The following is a 20,484-nucleotide window of genomic DNA, read 5'->3' on the forward strand; positions in this document are numbered from 1 at the left end:
TGCTCTATTTTAAATTTTTGCTTATAAAATCTATAATCGAGGAGGAGCTTGCAGGAAAAGTCCCACTTTTTAATGTGATATTTCAGGTGTGCCACAAAAAATCTGACTTATTACTATTTTATCAAGAATTACACCTATCAAAAATCCATCCCCTCTGTATTAGAGTACAGAGAATAAGCTGCTACTACTTATACATTTCCTCTGACAGACTTTGTTGGATACCAATCTCCAGTGTTAATACTAATGGCAATAGTCAATTAGTGGAATTTAACACTGGGCACATCAGAGAACACATGGAGAAAGTCAGAGCTTTAAAGAGTGCCCATTTCTGAGCACACTCTCTTATCCTTCCTGCAAGAAAAGCACCTCTCCAGTCTTTCTTCCCTCCGGTTTTGATTTGCCTTATTTTTCCTCTCTCAGCACTTCATTCATAGCTTTTTTTTCGCATTAGGAGAGGAAAAAAAATCAATTTGTTTTTTCATGAGATGCCAGAACAGTAATGATGTATTTGGCAGCCTCGGTTGTGCTGTTTTGTCCTCTGCTACTTACTTTAGATTGTTTCTAAAAGACATTCTAGGTCCAATGTAATAAATTACAAAATCGCGAGATAAATCCCTGCCTGGGAAATCCCGTTCAAGCGAACTAACCCCATGGAGGTTAGACTAGCGCCTATTTGTTCGGTTCACTTTCAAATCTGGTGCCAGCTCCAGATTAAACAACCCGCATTCTTCCCTCCAGCTTTTCACTAACTGTTTTGTTGGTAGGGTGGATTATTTCAGCTGAAGGCTGAGAGAAAGCCAGCAGATGCCTAAGGAGCACCTGGGTCATACCAGAAAATCTGCTAAGTGTAGCAGATGGACAAGGAAAATATGTTTCCTGTAGAAGCAACAGGATAGAGAGAACAATAAAATTAGGAGTCTTGAATTCTCCTTTATTCAGAGTTATCTCGCTGCACACAATCACCACAAAAGCAACAGATGCAGTCAGGAACACCAGTGGCTGGTGATAGCACCCTCCAGTCTGGGGAGCAGGTCAATGGGCTGGTGAGGAGAGTGCAGGAGGGGGTGGTTAGCAGAATATACAAGGAGATAAAGGGACCATGAAATGCAGGGCTGGAGTCATGGCTCCAAACGGATGATGCCTTGCCAGAAGGATGATGGAAGGAGAGAGAATCGGACAGAAAGTGACACAGAGGAGGGACAGAGCGAGAGAAGACAGGAGACAAGATCACACATGCTGAAGGAAGAAGGATGTGGAGACAAGTGACTACAGAGCACTTCCATGGCTCCTGGCCAAGGTGTGTCTTCCAAGGTGGGACGACGTGATGACTTGTGAGAAGATGCAGTACAATATCCTGCTCAGGTGAGAGACAGGACGATGCCAAAATGCACCCAAACAACCAGCAGCAATGAAAACAGCTCTCTCTGACAGCAGTGTTAAAAAGTGCACTGCCTTTGCAGAGTGGGAGTGTCAGTCTAGTAATTCCTTCAACACAAAGCGAGATGGCAGCAATCAATTAAGACCTGGCCTGAAGAAACAGTTTTTTGATACTACCATGACTATTTCCTTCCATGCAGTGCTATGGAGTACAACACAACATGGCTCAGGCTTACTGGAGGATACTCAAGTTGGTACAAGAACCACGAGCGAATTAATTGCTAATTACAAGCTGCCACTACATAACAAATATTGAAGTCGGCATAGCTTAAGACATAGGCAATATTTTACAATATGTTTTACATTTTTTTTATACAAATTATATATAGATATATATTTTAAAATCAGCTGAACTCTGAACAGTACAACGCCAGATACCCACCGACATAGTTTTCAACATCGCTGACATAGAAGGTGGGTGCGGGTACGGACAAACCCAGGCCATCCTTCTTTGGGACGAGGATAGGCTCTGCAAAGCCATTTTCTTCCAAATACTCTGGTGTTAGTTGGCTGCCTGGCACTTTCACGACTATATCTTCAGCACTGAAAAAGTAAGCAGAGGTTCAACGGTGAGGTGCTTCCACACAGTATGGCACCTTCTGCACTTCACTAGTGAAAGGAAAAAATGATGAATAAGCAATTATATGCAAATTAGGTGCATAAGACAAAAGACAAGAAGCCATATATTGCAAAGCACGCAGGGCACACTAAAATCATCCAGAATTGATTCGTTCGACCTCATGCACCAACTACTGGAAACTCCTAAAATAACAGCTTACGGAGAAAGATCATTTTCCTCCACTATAGGGATCTGTCGAGTTACCAGCAATCAATGTTAAAAAAATTAGTGTTAAATGTTCCACTCTAAAGAAGGCAAGATTTAAAATGTTACATAATCTCAAATAAATTGTCCAGGAAATACTTTGCAAATCGTCTCTAAGTAGTCAAATAAATTGAAGTCGCTGGGAGGGCGTCAGAGGGAGGAAGGAAAGGGCAGCTTCACCAGACTATTTGCACCCACAGCTCGCGAGGGAAGTTCAAATCTGATTTCTAGATCTTTTCAAGAGTAAAACACTTTGAATTTGGAGTGAGAACTGACTGTATATGAATGACCATCAGTCCCAAAATGCCCTGCTATTGTGTATAGTTTGTCAGCCAGGCTATGAAAACCAACCAGCCGGGTCATGGCTGCCAATGGGGGGAAACAGCAAAACCTTGAGGGTTCACCCCAAAAAGCACCACCTCCCCGTGTTGGTAAGGCTAATACATGACTGCCCTCTCCTGCAGCAGTTCTGAACTACAGCTCATGTCTTCATGTGGCCCCAAAAAGTGGCAGGAAAGGGGAGGAAGTTGTGAGCACCGCCATGGTGGCCGGCAGGCTCAGGCCTCACCACCTTCGCTGCCCCGTGAAGCCCAACCTGCAGCAGAGCCCCTGACAACCATCGCTGTGGGGGTTCCTCCGCCGGCCCTGACACCCATCGTTGTGGGGGCTCCTCCGGCGGCCCCGCCATGCAGGGACACCCTGGCCCATGGCCTGCGCAGGCCGCCCCAGTGGGGCTTCAACCCCAGAGAACAAGATGGCAGGATGCAAGGAGGGATCAGCTCTAGAAACCCAGCTTATTTCTGCATCACCCCAGCCACAGTGCATCAGCAATGGCTGGTCAGGAGGCAAATTTAATTAATAATTAATTAAAAGGAGCATTCCTCATTTATGTGAGCACTGGGACGGTACGCCAGCAATATGCAAAGAACAAGGCTGGAGATTTTAAGGAGCAAGAAGCAAATCACGATTCAACACTAAAGCTCTGCACTTACTCTACAGTGCCCATATATATCTCACGTACTTGTTCAAGTTTGATTTGCTTCTATACACGCTCCAGCAACTTACACACAATCATGACGAGAGATCAGTCCCAGGGCATCTAGTAATGATCGTGCCAAAACGGAGAGTCTGGCACCTACACTGAAGTACCTGACCCATCAGTTTAATTATTATTACTACTACTATTGCTACTTTAATGCTATTTTGGTATTAAACATTCAGGAGCGGAATGACATGAATTACATTTTTTGCCTTTTTGCTCTCTCCACTGTTCCTTTTGATCCGAGCCTCAACGAGGGATTAACCGTGGGCTATAATTCCCTGTCGCGTGCTGGGAATCAGCAATGATGTTTCCGTCTCTGAACTGAGACCCCCTTTTTCCGTTCATCACATTCTGACTGAAGAGTGTTGGGTTTTGTTCTGTGAACACCTGCAGATTTCATTCATTTTCTTCATAAGAGAAAATTTCTCAACGAGACTTTGTTTTACTAACAGTGCAAGTGGAGATGTCAGAGGCCTGAATCTTGCAGGCACTCCTTTGGGCTACAGACCTTTCTAACTAACTTTAATTTGGCAGCAGGATTTTCTTAGGTGCACATTTATGTTAGAAACCAACAAAAAACCTGGGGGTCCATATTTTTTTTACAATTTGGGAGTGACTCAAAGCCATTGCATACGTGAGTGCAACCTCAGAGGCCATCCCAGGTTACCGAAATCATCCTGCCGAGGCCTTAAACCTTGATTAAGAAATCAGCTTTGCAAACTGTCAAATTGCTCTGTACAGTAAAAAAAAAAACAACAAAACAAAACAAAACAAAAGGCTAAGGCAAAAATCCAGCAGGCCCAAATAAGAATAGCCAAGCAAGTAAAAATACTTGGTCCCGAGTTCAGTGAAACACATCTCCAAGTGCTGCAAACTTTGCAGAGGCATTTTCAGCCTTTTCGTTAAGCAGCCTAAGACCAGTATCTGAAATTAAATGTGAAATCAAATTCTCCGTAAAAAAGGAAGAAGTTTTGTGTTTACCAAGTACACTTTACCAGTCTCCAAGGATTCTTCTAAAATAATTAGTCATTACTAATTAAAGATTTATTTGGCTAAGGCCTACATTAAAGAACCAGAAGAAAATCATCACTCTTACAAATGGCTATGAAGCAGCCTAATAAAGTGTGGAACATGTCACCTAACAACTAGCACTATTCATTACCCCAAATAAGAGGGCCTTTGTCACTGTAGCAACTGAGGATGTCATTGTTCTTTTCAAGATGGAGACTGACTTCAGCAAAACCATTAGTATTTTTGAGAACTGGATAATTCTATGCAATAAATTGGCTCGTTTCTTATGCAAGCAAATGTTGTAGGGGCCAAAGGCATTCTTGTTCTTGTCTTCGCAAATACCAGCTTCTATGGAAATCCACAGGAATTGGGCTTAATCAAGAGCAGATTTTGATACGGCTTCACAAATATAAAAAAGGGAAGAGCCTGGGACATCTGCAATGAAACAGCACTCATTTAAACTTCATCACTCTGTACTATATCATGCTTTCAGCAGGGATCATCATCAGCTTCACAGGAAACTGTCTCTACAGGCTTCACCCCAACAGCCTTGGCCGTGTGTGCAGCTGAACAACCCACCTCGGAAAAGTACGACTTCGAAGCTCCTTTATGAAGACTTGGCTTCCGTTCTGTACAGGTTTAACCTCTGTCGTCTGTCCAGTATCGTGTTTATGCCAGTTTCTTTTCTTTTTCACTGAAAAAGAATGAATTGGACAGTACCACATGTTAAGCAGAAGGTAATTATTCAGACGTTTGAAGGAAGGACAAATCTTCATTTCATTTCTTAGACGAGCAGAGAAGAGGAAACCCCCACTATGCTGCACTGCAAATTTTAATATTGCTCTCAATTCACCATTACACAATTATACTGTAGCCTGAAGATCTATTACAGACTGAACAGTGTTCGTTTTGTAACATAAGGGCAACCAGACGGATAATTACCAAGCTGCACAGCTACCGCAGGCTTCATGCAAACACAGGCTCTGGACGTTTTGTACTTGCCAGACTACACACTTAATCCTTATCATAAAACTCTTAGAAAGCCACTTTTCTGCCTTCTCAGTATAGATCCTTAGGAATATACTTGTCATGAATTACCTTAGTCTACAAATGTGTCCAGCAGTGGCAGATTGGACATCAATTTTGATGGGCTCTGAATTATGCCCTGCACACCATGCACATAAAAGGAATAAGAAAAGAAAAAAAAAAAAAAAAAAAAAAGATGCAAGGGCACCACAAATGCAATTTTTAGAACTCCTCTTATTCCTGGGTTTTGAAACGCGAGCCAGGCTCAGGCCCTAAGTTGATGACAGCAAATTGAAGGCCCCTCGACTGTGCTCCAGCGCTTGAGACACAGGCAAGTTCATCATGGAAAAAGGGGCAGCTGGAATAAGCACAAATAAGTAAGTGAAATGTCAATGCAGTTCTGCCTTGCCTCTTAGACAGCCAGATAACGCAGAGCAAGAAAAACTGGTCCAGCTTTTTCCCTTAGTCAGCACTATCTCTCTCAGCTGTTCCTGCTTCCACAGCCTGTCTGGACATGCTCATTTTGGTAGTAAATTGGTTTTGTCCCAAGTGCATATTCATACCATCTCAAGCCTCTGTTAGCAGAATTTTCAAATGTCACGACTTTCTTGCCCTTGTTTTGAAGCATGAAACTCAGTATTTTAGCCCAAAATCAAGATCTCAGGCTTTTCTTACTGTTCAAAACAGCTAGGGGAGGAACCAGGCTCCTCAGTAACCATGCACGGACGGCACTCTTTCCTCGCTCTTCGCACATGCACATACAGACAGAACCACATACTTTTTCACTAAGAAAGGAATCTGGAGGCCACAGCTACAAGACACGAGGTTTGGAAAAAGCTAACTTTGTTTTCTTGACCACAGCCCTGCAATAACTCAAGTAAAGACATCTCCCAATGAATCCATCCCAGGTTTTGCACAAAGCATGTTGGTTTTATTAGTTCCATGCAGCTCTCCAGCCTAGCTGGATATATTCATTAAAGCTGTTAGTTCTTTATCTTAATGACTCTCAGGCTTAGTGTATTAATTCAATGCTCCTGGTAACAAAGGAAACAAGCCCTACATGAATGCCAAACCTTTCTCCTCCCCTTCCCTTTCCGACGGCTGCCTCCTCCCCCTCTCAGAACCAACACTGGGACTCTTCACCCAAGTCCCAGTGACACAGGTGTCGCTTGCCACCGTGAAAAAAGAGCTGTTCACATTAGCACGTGCTTTTATTATATTTCACATAGCACAGAGCTTTGAGAAATAAATGCAGCAAATCAGTGCTGGATTATGAAATTCCCTGCAACTCTTCAAAAAGCATCAGGGAGTTCTCTCTCTCGGCACCGAGTGCTGGTAAACATCCACCTCTCCCATGCACCTCTTGCATCCACCTCTCCCATGCATCCACCTCTCCCACCCACCTCTCCTACATCTACCTCTCCCATACATTGAGCTCCCCTCCGCCTCTCCTATGCACCTCTTGCATCCACCTCTCCCATTCATCCACCTCCCACATCCACTTCTCACATCCATCCTCCTCTCCCACTCACCTCAAACCCATCTCTCCCACCTACCTCTCCCGCAGAGGCCACAAAGATGCCTCCACCACCAGCAGGCTCCCAGGAAGTGCCATCTCCTGGAGGCAGCAAGCCAGCTGTTGTAGTCCATTATACTGCATCAAACAATCCACATTTGGCCCATTTTCAGCCATTCTCTTTATGTTTAATCTTTACCATGAACACCCCAGTAAGGATGAAAGGCCCATTAACGTGTGCTACAAATACCAGCTCTGGCCAGAAAGGCCACTTTTTCTTAACTGGTTACAGATTTCTTTTCTTGTAGAACTTTCTGATCCAAATTTGACCATTGAAAATTATAACCCACCCCTTCTACAGAAAACCCTCTGGAGGAAAAAGGGAATGTATTTTTATGAAAACTATATCTCAAAATGAGTACTTCTAGACTTCAAGGGTATACTTGCATTATTTCAAGTGTATTTGTGAAGAAGGGATACCTAGAAGCGCCCTGTTAGTTCTCTGTTGATTTATATTAAAGTTTGTAACTACTTAAAAACAGTTTCAGCCTGACTTTGGTTTGTCTGCATTTATGTACTTCACCCATTCCAAAGAATTTCTCCTGATTTTCCCTGCTGCAAATGAGACAGCAATCAAACCGAACGTTTCAGATCATGTTATGAAAATGACTCAAGTCTGCCTAAACAAAGCACTGACATTTTATTTAAATGATGTCAGAAAATTTGGTGTGAACGTGTATATATTTTTCCCAAAGAGGAGTCCCTCCAAATTTCATTAAACCAATGGCTTAAAACGTCCTTATGGCAGGAAGCAATCTTCTGAAATAGTAGCCACTAAGCCACATTGGTAAAGTGGAAAAATGTAAGAAGAGGAAAATGATTTTTAAATTTGACATCTGGAAAACATATATTGGGGAATGTGCGCTCCAGAAATACACATATATTTTTAAATCCAGACGCATTGCATAACAGACAATTGGTGTCTGTGTTTCCCTTCGCTAATCTTGCTATAATTAAATCCCGCCAGTGAACTACTGGCTCTGGGACAACAGTTACTCATTTATTTCCAAACTGATAGTGCTAGATAACGCGTTTAAGTGCATATTGTAACCGTTAATAAACCCAATGAAAGCGCCCGCGTCCTGGCAGCCCCAGCGCCGTGCAGCAGGACGCCCGCACGCAAACACCTGACGGAATGACTGCACGAAGCCAAGCTGTTCCTGCCTTCCTTTAATCGCTCCTTTAACTTTCCCAGCCCATCGCGCTCCGCAAGGAGGGGCTGCAGGACAACAGCCTCATTTTTCAACAGGATCCACGATTCTACGGGTTAATGATGAAAATGGCTACGCGGCTGGAGAACCCGCAATCCTTGCACTTCACCCAAACTCAAGGTAAGGTTATCAATAACTAACATTTAAACGTTCCCGGAACTTTTACACTTGACTCCTTTGATGGTTGGTCGTTCATCATTAAACTATCTGCATTCGAAGGGAGAAAAGAAAGTCATGTTTCTGTACTGTAGACTTATTTAATGTTCTTTTTTCCTGTCACGCTGATAACCTCAGACATTGGTAAGACCAGAACTAGCCACAGCACTCCAGCAGCGCCTTCTGCACAATGCGGACTGAGGGACCTGCTGCCAAGGCAGATTTTTATTTGGATAAAAAGAATTGGATAGCCAAAAACCTTCTTAAAGCACCAGAAGACTGTTGTCGATTCAACTCTCCTCCTCTTAACTGGTATATTAAACTTGTAATCTTTTTATCGAAACTGCCATCTCTTGAATTCTAAGATTATGCATCACAGTTTTTAGAGAATTGATATTTAATTCCTGATTATAGACTTTTGCTGCTTCTGGTTTTTTCCTCTCACTCTGAAAAGTAGGTGCCTTTCATCATTCATAATTCAAAGCAAAGTGAAAGAAATCAAAGCATCAGACATATCTCAATGTTACAGAAAACTCACAGAGGCAAGAAATCCCATGCTGCTGCTTCTATGCTGGGTCGGGAACAGCCAAGGAGTATCTGCAGTCACACCCCCCTCTTGCACACAACCCATTCTAATACCAAATTGGTCACTTGAAGATGATTTGTGGTTATTTGTATGACTGATTTCCAGCGCGTTTGTCAGAAATTTTCCAACAAAACATCAGGAAGGCTGACTCGTTTAAATCAAAACATTTGTAGGGACATCTTGATTTTGTTAAGTCTTTCACCAGGAGCCTCCCAAGGGGTTTCTGGCCAGCCTGCCCCATTTGTGGTGCCCTGCTTGGGCCAAAGTTGTCAGCAGAGTATCTGGGAGACAAGAGCAGCTGTGGGTCACTCAGGTTTACAGGTCACACTTGATTTTGAAAAAAGTCAAAGTGGAAAAGTATTCCCATTTTTGCCCCCCAAATGAACATTTCAGATGCCTCCCCTTTCCCTCTAGAAATCTTTTAAACTTTAACTCTTAAGGCAGTGCAGAAATAACTGCTTGTTTTTAAAATCACTGAATTTTAACACAACAGAAGTCAGTTTCCAGCCATCCCTTGTTTGGCACGAAAAAAGGAATGTTATGATTCGGCCGGCTCCTGGGAGATGAGCACAGAGCTCTCCCTCTGCACGTTGCTGTAAGGTTGCAAAGCAGTGAGAACCTCCGCATCATTGCTGCTTATTTACAATAAATGGCTTTCAAGTAAAGCACTTTGTCTTTTACAGCGATTGATTTATTTTCTTTTCTTTTTTTCCATTGTATAATAGGAAGAATTCGTGAATTTATCTGACCAAAGCAAACACATCCTAGAGTTCTTTCCCAGATAAAACTCCCACTGAAATCAACTGTCACTTTTACTCAGGAGAACTTTTTCCTGTGAAAGAACTGCAAGAATTGGCACCCTCGGTGCATCGTACAATTTTGCCTGTCACTGAAATCACTGCAGTTTTATATCCTGGCCAAGCATAACATACTGTTTCTTACTCTTCTCGTCCAAAACCAAAAAACACCATGTAGTTTCCAAAGCTCGCTGTGTCAGAACTAGCCGTCTCTGTAGGATTTTGCTAGTCCATGGTACCAAGTGCCTTCACAGTTCTTAATTCTGTGCTGGGGACCGAAGCTGTCCAAGTGAGGTCCCTCACATCAGCTCATGCACTGCCTGAGGGAGCTGCATCCAAAGCTCCACAATCCAGCCCATGGTTCTCTCCCTCTTACATCATTTTTCACCTCATGGTTTGAATTCTAATATTCATGACACGTGATATTTAGGTGTGTCTTTTTGTAATAATAACAAAAAAAAGCTTCTTTTGTTTATACATGCATGATCTGCTACATATCTGAGGACCGGCTGTGCAAGTATACTTACAAGTAGACTTCCCGTGGGTTTTCTCACAATTTGGACAGTGGTAGATGTCGATATCTGGTGCCTCTTCTTCTTCAACACCCACACAGCTGGAATATACAAAGGCAAATATTACATTAGCTCGAGCCCACCTCCAAACATGCAAGCACACAATTAATAATGAAAAAACCAACCCCCAATAAGCCGTGCTTTTATTATGCAGCTATGCTGATTGCTGACAGCTCCATCAAAGCAAAGCTCTGCTGATTTTTACACCAGTACAGTGAGACTGGATTTCTGGAGCCTACATTCCTGATGTGGCACTCCAAAAGGTGTCCATCTACCACTACCACTGTGGACCTCCATTAAAATGTGGCAAAGAGTCCCACAGAAAATTTTTTTCCCAGGAAGACCATTTTGTATCTACCCAGAGCTCTCCAAGCAGCATCCCACGTAAACCTAATTAACAAAACACATCTTCACCGAGCATGTACGGACAGCTGCTAGGCACCAATCTTGGCAAGGCAGACCATACACAAGACTTCTATAGGCTCCATCGCTATTACAATATAGGAAGATGAGGAGGAAGAGAAGACACGTAGCTCACACACTCTTGGCTGCCAAGAAGATGGGTTGTACCATGGCAGCTGCTTAGAACAGCAGCTGCGAGATTCTTTTGGATGGTACAACGTACGCAACAACCCAGGACAGCCCGCGGACACGCCGACGGCACCACAGAGCTGGGCAAAAACAAACCCAAGGTGCAAAGGAAGGAAGCACTCAAGGTAAGGTGTTGTCGCGCAGTGGAAGCGCCGAGCAGCCAGACCAAACTCCAGAATGGTGCTGCTCCTCCCGACGGAGGGAAAGCAAACAGGATCCCGCTCCTGCTTGCTCAGTCGGAAGCAGCCCAGGCTGCAAGGAGCGTTTGCCACACAGAAAACAGAGTTTCAGCCGGGTGCCGTGAGACACGGCCTCCTGCCATGGCTCTGTGAGAGCTCAGCGAGGCACGAGGAGCCACGGGGGGCAACAAAGGGAGCTTCACCTCAGCCACTTGCACAAACAAGGCTAGATCCCACTGCAATAAGAGCACTCTTGGAGTTTCTCTACTTCACAGCCTGAAAGGCCTTCTCAGTGCCCTTCAGTCAGCAGGAACCACCGATGCACCTCTCCTGCTCGGGCATGGGTCATGGCCAGGCCATCTCCATGCATATGGCAGCATTCGCCCTCCTCACACCCGCCGGCAGGGCAAAGCGGCTGTTAGCACAGGAATTCATACAAATTCAAGAGTTTTTAGGTGCTGGCTCTGACCCACAGGAAGCCAAGGAGAAGGTGTCTTCTCCTCTCCCATGGGCAAGGCAACAGGAGGCATCAGCCTCTGTCAAGCAACCCACGGAATCTCTCAAACCATTCTCACTGTGTTCAAGCTCTTTAGGACAATACCACCGTGTCCAAAATGACAACAAAGTTAAATAACTAGAGAAATTGGATACACCAATAATGACTAAACGTGATGGTCTAGATGCAGGAAGGAACTCCTGGTTGCTGGCAGATGGGAAGGTGCCTGGCCAAAGGAAGGACAACGTGTGGCCGCGCATGCCCACCTCTGCCATGCTTTCTGAAGCCCTGCAGGTCACCACTGCTGTGAACCATCTTCCTGGCTCCATGGAGCTCGGGGCTCTTGTGATGGGCACGTCAACACCTGCACGCTCAGGGCAGGAGGAGAAACTGCTAAAACACGCTATGGCCCTCTCTGCATACAAAGTTGGGCTTGAAACCACATTTGAATCCAAAGCACACGGCGATGTGTAACTGTACAAGATCTACTTGCTTTTAGACAAGAGCGTCAACAAAAGCCATACTGAGTCTGCAACTAAGCTGGAAAAAGCCACCCTAGCTTTAGAAGATATGGAAACAAATCTTCTTTACAACCGTTGTAAATGTTTTGTCAAAATACAATTCTGCCAGAAACCATAGTGGATATTTTCATCCTGCTGCAGCCGCCAGCGTGTGTATGGGACCCAGCTCCCTCCAAAGCAGAGAGTACAGGGTGAGAGAAGCTTTGCAAAGCCACAGAAATTCTAATTTCCGTGAGTTCAGGCTGTGAACAGGCTGGTAAACACGACATTAGTTCTGAATCGTGTAAAAGCAACTGCAGATTGGGCTGACGGTTTTTTTATTAAACAGTTACCTGAAAAAATACCAAATTATTGGGTCTCCCTGGGCAGACAGCATGGAAAACTGAAGGGTAAGTTTACAGACAGGAAAAATCATCACAACAATCCAGTCCTCAGAGTCCGGCAGTAAAATACCAGATTAAGCAGCAGAAAATTTAAACAAACCCTGGCAGATTAGAGCACTCATAAGAGAATGTAAAGGATTCCTCTACCCATAAAGCTGTGTCAGCTGCTTATGCCACCGGATTCAGCTTGTTAAGCTTAGTAAAGGTATGGATTAGGCTCTGTACTAGGGCTTGAAAAGTCTATATTTAGCTAAACTAAGGAGATGAGACCCTTGGGCGCTGCCTGGATTGCCGCAGGAGGAGGTACGAAAAGCTACTGCACTGGGCGAAGGCTTCAGTGCGGTGGGAGCTATTGTTCTGAGAGCAAGTGAAAATATTTAACTAGAACGAAGTGGAAAAGTAAAAATAACTGACCTCAAACAGGCCTCTAAAAGATGCAGTTAACTTTTCCAACTACAACAAGGCTTTTGAACAGGGTTTGGCCATTCACAGCTACTCGTGGGCAGAAGCCGCTATCCTCACTGTATATGAAATCGGGAGTAAACTCTCCAAGAGCTTACTCCAAGAGTAAACTCTTCTCTATTGAAATGCCTCAGGTCATCTTTAACCAAAATATGAACCAGTTCCAGTTTGTGCCCCTCTTCCCAACTAATAGCACTTGACTTGCTGGGTATTTCCATCAACAGAACTGTTGTTGGGCTTCCGCATGAATGGAGGCATCCAACATTGAATTCCCATAGTTAAAGACAGACTGGGAGGGACAACCCCTCACGAACATCCCAGAACAAGAACATGCCAGAAAAGGAACGAGCATTTCTTGCAGGTGTATTGGGTTTATGTGACAAAGTTTTGGTAGTGGGAGGGCCATCAGCTCCGCAGCAGTGACCAACCCCTGGGTTGGTCTCCAGAGCACTTGCCCCTGTGCATGAGAACCAGGAGATTGCCAGCCTTGGCAGAAGCCAGTGCAGAGTCCTGAAGCGGTCTCCCGCCTGATTTACAAATGTATTTTTCTTTTTTCTCAGAGTGGTTAATTAACAATAGAATAGAATCAAAGCATTTCTCTAGCTGGAAAAAACCAAATCATCTATAGCAGTCATAAAAAAGAAAACCAAGTCATCTATAGTCCTTCCCCTCAGTGCCCCAAATTTGAGCACAAATGGTGCTTTGTGTTCTGCATCTATTTTTTTTCATGAGAACGCTCCACTTCGGTCCCTCCAGTTTCTTTTTTCAGCCCCATTTGCCTGAGAGAAACACAAACAGAAAGAAGGCTTGAGCCAAGTGTTTGCCCCCCTACTCCGACCAGCTGGGTTAGGTCTGAGAGCCTGGGAGCAACCTCCAGCCACCAGCCCCACCACAGCCAGCCCCACATGGATCTGTCAATATGAGCCCAGGACGCACTACCAGCCACAGAGAAGGACTGGCAGAAGTTTCTGTGATTATTCAGACCCACTGATGAGATAAAAATGGACAGAAGAGGTTCAGCAAAGGAGCTGCCCAGCGTTTGTAGGACAGAAGGACACACAGGGCGCAGGAGCAGGAGGCAGAGCTGGAAGCAGCCTTGTGGACAGCAGCGTGAGCAGATTTATTGGCTTCGTTTCTGCCAACAGCCCCAGAACCCGTTTCACAAAGCCCACAGACACCCCAAAACAGTGCGCTGACATCCCAGCAAAATCCCACTCTGCTGCAAGAACTCACAAACCACACAGCACAGCATTTACACCTGTGAGAGATTGCTAAACCCATCCTCCTGGTCACACAGCAAGGGCACCTCACGGACGCTGGTGATTTCCTGCTTGGAGGTGTGAGCAGGTACAATGTGGGTGTCCTCCAGTGACGTATCTCATAGAATCACAGAATGGTTTGGGTTTAAAGCCCATCCAGTGCCACCCAGTGCCCTGCCCTGGGTAGGGACACCTCCCACCAGACCAGGTTGCTCAAAGCCCCCTCCAACCTGGCCTTGAACCCCTCCAGGGATGGGGCAGCCACAGCTTCTCTGGGCAACCTGGGCCAGGCTCTCACCACCCTCACAGCAAAGAATTTCTTCTCCAGGTCTCATCTCAATCTCCCCTCTTTCAGTTTAAAACTGTTTCCCCTCATCCTATCATTACATGCCCTTGCAAAAATTCTCTCTCCAGCTTTCTTGTAGGTGCGCTTTGGATACTGGAAAGCAGCTCTAAGGTCTCCTCGCAACATTCTCTTCTCCAGGCTGAACCCCCCCAACTATCTCAGCCTGTCTTCACAGCAGAGGGGCTCCAGCCCTCACAGCATCTCCATGGCCTCCTCTGGACCTGTTCCAACAGGTCCATGTCCTTTTTGTGCTGAGGACTCCAAAGTCGGATGCAGTTCTCCAGGTGGGGTTTCATGAGAGCAGAGTACATCTCAGAATCATCTCCCTCAACCTACTGGTTGACCTACTGTGTGACAATGAAGGCATGTGGCAGGACCAAACACGTCCTTCTTGGGGAAAACATCAGGTTCCCAAAGGAGATTGGAAGGAGAAAACTTTTCCTTGGTGAAGGATAAGGAAGTGAGGAAAGAAAACTCTCCCCACTGTCCCATCGGCGTTATCCCTCGGTGAGAGGTGGCAGCCTCCTGCTTGCCAGCTGGGAGTCGGGGATGGAGCCGGTGTAGAGGGCAGGGATGCGGGATGCAGGAGCATCAGCCTTGTGGCAGCCAGCACGCACCCCTCCACCCATAGAAAACATCCTGCTCCACCTATAGAAAACTTGTTCCACCTTTCTGCCCAAACATGGTAAAGATGGCATTAAGAGATTAATTATTGTGCATGCAAGAGCATCTTTTTGGAATGATTTAAAACAACTTACTGGTTGATTTTTTAAATGGTATTTAAGTGATTTAACTGAGGTTGAGGCAGCATAAAACTAATTTGATAATGACATAAAAGTGAAACATTATTACTCATGCATTTGAATTTTACCAAAACTGTTATAGGAAGAAAAAAAATAATAATGAAAAGTAAAGCCTTTGATATTGCAGCTGTTTAAGCTGATAGATCACACATTTCACAGTGACTTAAATGAGAATTAGCCCAAACACAAGCATTTGCAGTCAGAGGCTACAAATTACATTTTTATTAGAAACTCTGCCCTTTGCCACTTGAAAACTAAATTGCTTCCGTGTTCACAATGAAGAGATGTTCAGATTTCAGTATTCTGACAAAATTAACTATTTTTTTATGCAGGCAACAATAATAAAAAGTGCATGAATCGAAACTGCTTTTACAGCATGAATGTTTACAAGGACCTTGATTTGTCATCTTCAATGTGATGACATTTTAAGTAATTTTAGGAGAAATATGAATTTGCGTAGTATCTGTTCTATCAAAACCATGTAATCTCCATTATCAACTAGCAGAGAAGTATAAAAAAATATTAAAAAATAAAACAACCAAGCAAAAAGCTATTTGATGGGAAAGAAAATGCAATCTAGAATACATAAATAGAGTAGAAGAAAAAATAAGCTTAACTTCTGAAAACAAACCAAAGCCATATATTTTATCCGCTCCTGAGCAGCGCTCATCAAACATAACCCAAACATGAAATATAAGCTCTTCAGACAGAGAATTGGGCTTGTGAGAGAGGCCGCAGGTCAGCACAGATGGGAATGCCAGCAGCTCCCCAGGGTGCTCGGCACCTGCATGGTCCCAGGGAGTGATCATAGAATCACAGAATCATAGAATGATCGAGGTTGGAAGGGACCTTTCAGATCATTGAGTCCAACCATCAACCCAGCACTGCCAAAACCACCACTAACCCATGTACTCCAGCACCACGTCTGCCCAGCTTTTAAATACGTCCAGGGATGGCCACTCCACCTCTTCCCTGGGCAGCCTCTTCCAATGCTTGATAACCATTTCAGTGTAAAAATTTTTCCTAATATCCATCCCAAACCTCCCCTAGTGCAACTTGAGGCCATTTCCTCTTGTCCCATCGCCTGTTCCTTGGGAGAAGAGACTGACCCCCCCCGGCTACACCCTCCTTTCAGGGAGTTGGAGAGAGCGAGAAGATCTCCCCTCAGCCCCCTTTTCTCCAGATGTGGTGCTGAGGCACATGGTTTCATGGTGGTTTTGGCAGTGTTGGGTTGATGGTTGGACTCAATGATCCAAAAGGTCCCTTCCAACCTCAACCATTCTGTGATTCTATGATTCCCAAGCAGCAAGCAGCTGCTCCACCCCAGCACATGAGGATAAAGCATCAAAGCCCCGGGTGGGACAGCCGTCACAGCACAGAAGAGGCACTCACAGCATTTTTATAGGTAATAAAGGTCATAATCAGTAATTAGCCTGAGCTCATCCCTATCTCTTAACAACGGGTATAATTTCTTGACATGTCATTTATCACGCGTTGCACAATAACGCTCTTCCTTAACAATAAGGTATCATTTGTAAGAAAGGTACCTGGCCAGGTTCAGAAGCCTCCACCACCTGAAAAAAACTACAGGTATTGGGGGTAAATCAGGACTTCCCAGCAGCAGAGAGACTCATGCTTCACATTTTGATGCCAGGCCAATGTTAAGTGAGAGCAGTTTCTTCTGTCCACATCCCAGCATCCAGAAACGCCACAGCCAACACTGTGGACGTGAAGGATGTTAAGGAAAGATAAGAAAAGGAAAAGAAAGAAGCCATTTCAAGAGCAGTCAAACAAGCTGTTCCTTGGATTTAAGTCTCATAGTGCCATTTTTCTGGTGGCTGTGACGGGGTGAACCCTGAGGAGGGCTCTCCAATGTCTGCTCTTTGGTGTCTAGGGAGCAAACAGACAAGCCTTTTCCTAAGCAGAAGCATCTGTCTCATCTAATCAGCACCTATTTTCTCAAAACATGCAGGGATTTTTGAGACCTCAAGCCTTCTGTCAGATACAGTTAAAGCTAAACAGCGAGTTCCAGAGTCATTGGGAGAACAGCAAGACACACGGGTCCGGGTCACTTCAGCAGGAGACCTGAGAGCAGGCAATGGCAGAAGAAAACCCTTGCGCACTGGCTGGGCACATGTGCCAGTGCCCAGTACAGGGGACTCGTTGAATTAGGGCCCAAATGAGAGAGAACCCCAGCCAGTATTTCACATCCTCTTACAGATGCTCACCCTCAGCACGTTAGAAACATAAATTTAGAGGGAAAACCCAACTGTCTCTGTTTGGTTCCCTTCAGGAGCAGAGCAGCTTTGGCAACGCACAAGGGAAGACAAATCGGCACAGTTCATCGGGCTGTTGGGACTGTCCTTAATCTCAACTACATTACCTCATTTCTTTGACTCAGTTTCTCCACCTCTAACGCAGTAATGTAAATACCTGCCTGACGGCCTGGCAGGCTGCTGCAGTATAATTAACAAACATTTGCTGGGTGCTTTGAAGATGACAATCCCTCTGCAAGTGCCGGGTTGTGCTACCTACACGCAGAGATATTGCTTTAGAGGTTTGTCTCTGCTGCCCGTAAATTCTCCTGTGGGAATTTACAAATACATGTTTTCCTTCTGACATCACCCCTTCCTTCACAAATCCACGAATTCTCATGGGCATTTGTTAAACTAAAATTTACATTTGGGTTTCCGCAATTCTGGGCCCAACAGTGAGACTTGTTTAGAGCAAACATATTGTAGACTTGAAACACAAAGAATTAGCATCCTCCGGCTTCTAAAAGTCTTGAAGGGACTTCATCTCAATTTTGACCACCTTCCTACAATGTGAAGAGGCTGGAGAAAGAAGCAGGAGAAGGTGCAGGCACTACAGCCAGCAGAGACCGACCCTTGGTGACCTCACGCTGTCTCAGGGACAGTAACCATAGACATGGGACCCTGGACTGCGCCTTAGCAGGGAAATGTCCCCACAATGATTGCCACCGGGCTACGAACAGTACTCACAGGTTACACCAGGAATACTGTGCTGCCACAGGACAGGTATTCAACTTACTCAAGCACCACCCGCACTTCTGGATGGTTGCCATGTCCATAAAAGCCCCAACCTGGTCTGGTGGGAGGTGTCCCTGCCCAGGGCAGGGGTTGGAACTGGATGGTCTTTAAGGTCCCTTCCAACCCAAACCATTCTATGAGTCTATGAAAATCATTGAAATACTTGAGGGCTTGTGGCACGATGGGACCGCTTCTGAAATGGAACAACTGCAAGTGATGGTGTCCTTCCTCTTGAGATACGCTGCTCCTTTGATGTGAACAGCCTGGTCCCACCACCCCGCCCAGCATCCAGAGAGGGCCGTGCTGTCCCAGGGGCATGGGGTGGGATTATCTCCGTTCCTACCTTATTTACTATTTGGGAATTCTTTGGGGCATGGGGGTGGTACCCGCTCTTTTTGATGTTTGCGATTGTACTGGAAGTTAATTGCTTGCTTATGAAGTAGATGCCTTTTCCTTTTAAAAAGAGGAACAGAGTAAATCTGTTTGTTCCAGCCCGGTTGAGAAATGCAAACAGGACTGAATTACAACAAGGAGCTGCTCCCTCTGCTCCTTCATCCCCACTCTTCAGCCTGTTGTACGAGTTTTGCTGTCTTGGATAAACTTTGCCCTTTAGTTGACTGAACCACATTTTACCATTTTTTTTTCCAACTGGTTTGCAGTTGTGGTATGCAGCGGAGAATTAGCCCTTTGGGAGAGAGCATGAATTACTTGACCTCTATAAAACTATTTGTAATAGTGAGTGGAATTGGGACCTCACTGAAAAACAAATGTTACAGCCAACTAAGCCAGCTGTAGAATATTGTTTTAATTGCAAATGGCTGAGGGATTTCATGGATGTTACTGGCCAGCACAGGTGCTTGGCACCTCCTTGATTAAGAGACAAAAATCTGCCCTTTCTGGTGTGAAGACCCTCTTTCTGCACTGTACAGGCATTCAAGTGTACGTTCCACCTATGCGTTTATCACAGAGCCATACCCACCAAGGTTCCAACATAAATCGCTTAAGCCCCAGTGACAAGAAATGATGGGCTGATTGGGATGGGGGTTTGCTCTCCCTGAAAGCGGCTCCCGCACCAAGCTCTCTGGAGAGTGAAAACCACAGGCAGAGTTTTAGAAACAGAGGTTGAACGTTTTTTCAGAAGGTGCACCCCGAAGTGCAAGGAAAGCTAAAATAAAAGTAAGCACAGGAACAAAATGCAGACATCGAGAACTCAAATTACACTCAGAGAATTACAGATTTTATGTCATCAACAATACCCAGATTGTTCAAGCCTGAGTCATAAAACAAGTTTAAAAACACCAGAAACAAATCACATTTAGCAACTGAGGCTATTATTATAGGATATGTTTCCCCAAGGTAAAATAGTTTTGTCTCTATTACACTGAACACCATTAATGATAATCTGTCCTCAGCTGCTATTTTTGCGAGCAGGTTAGTTGTTGTGGAAAAAGACATCCTGTTTTTTGAACGTGTTCTATCTGATCCGCTCCCTGACGTCCCTGGTGATTTCTGTAATCTCAAGACATTACAAAGGAAACAAAAGTTTAGATCCCTCTGCAGAGAGTTACTATTTTTACATGGTTTCATTGCTGCTATTCATAGGCATAAAATGCTAAACTACCCCAGTGGCTTAGATGCATAAAACTCATTTTCAGCCTCTACCTACATTCAAAACAGTGTGAGGGAGATTCTTTTAAGTTGACAGCAAGAAGATGAGTCCTTAATATACATTGCATGCTACGCCACTACTTCACCTTAGGAAGGAACACGTTAGAAGAAAAAGTGCAATTTTTCACCCCATAAGTAGTAGTAAAAAACGATATTAAAAAAAAAAGGGGGGGGAAGGAAGGTTTTGTTGCCTTGAAGCGAGCGGCTGAGTGAAGCTGAAGAAAGGGGTGTGAGTTTTAAAAGCCTCCCCGAAGCGGCTTGAAGGCCAGGACTGATTTTCACTCGTGGTGTTCCCTCCCAGAAGCCTCGGGGCCATACGTTAGTGACTGATATTCCCATTAGTGCGTGACCTGCCCGAAGCGTTTCATGCTCCCTAACAGCAGTGAGCTCCACCATCCAGCCATCCCACCACAGCTCTCTATCCCTCCCTCTCACTCCCAGCCCCTTCCAGGCTCTGCAGAGTCAAGTTCCTTGGAAAGCAGCACAGCT

General features: G+C 44.8%; 1 protein-coding gene across 1 annotated transcript in view; it reads right to left on the reverse strand.

The window, feature by feature from the left end:
* PHF2 (PHD finger protein 2) overlaps positions 1-20,484 on the reverse strand; it is an 88,491-nt gene that overhangs the window by 36,447 nt on the left and 31,560 nt on the right. The window contains exons 2-4 of the mRNA XM_074152680.1: positions 10,193-10,278; positions 4,893-5,007; positions 1,820-1,980 (exon numbers count right to left, since the gene is read on the reverse strand). Of these exons, the coding sequence (XP_074008781.1) occupies positions 1,820-1,980; positions 4,893-5,007; positions 10,193-10,278 (362 nt within the window). The remainder of the gene's footprint in view (positions 1-1,819; positions 1,981-4,892; positions 5,008-10,192; positions 10,279-20,484) is intronic.

The sequence above is a fragment of the Numenius arquata genome, chromosome 8 (assembly GCF_964106895.1).
Source record: "Numenius arquata chromosome 8, bNumArq3.hap1.1, whole genome shotgun sequence".
NCBI lineage: Eukaryota > Metazoa > Chordata > Aves > Charadriiformes > Scolopacidae > Numenius > Numenius arquata.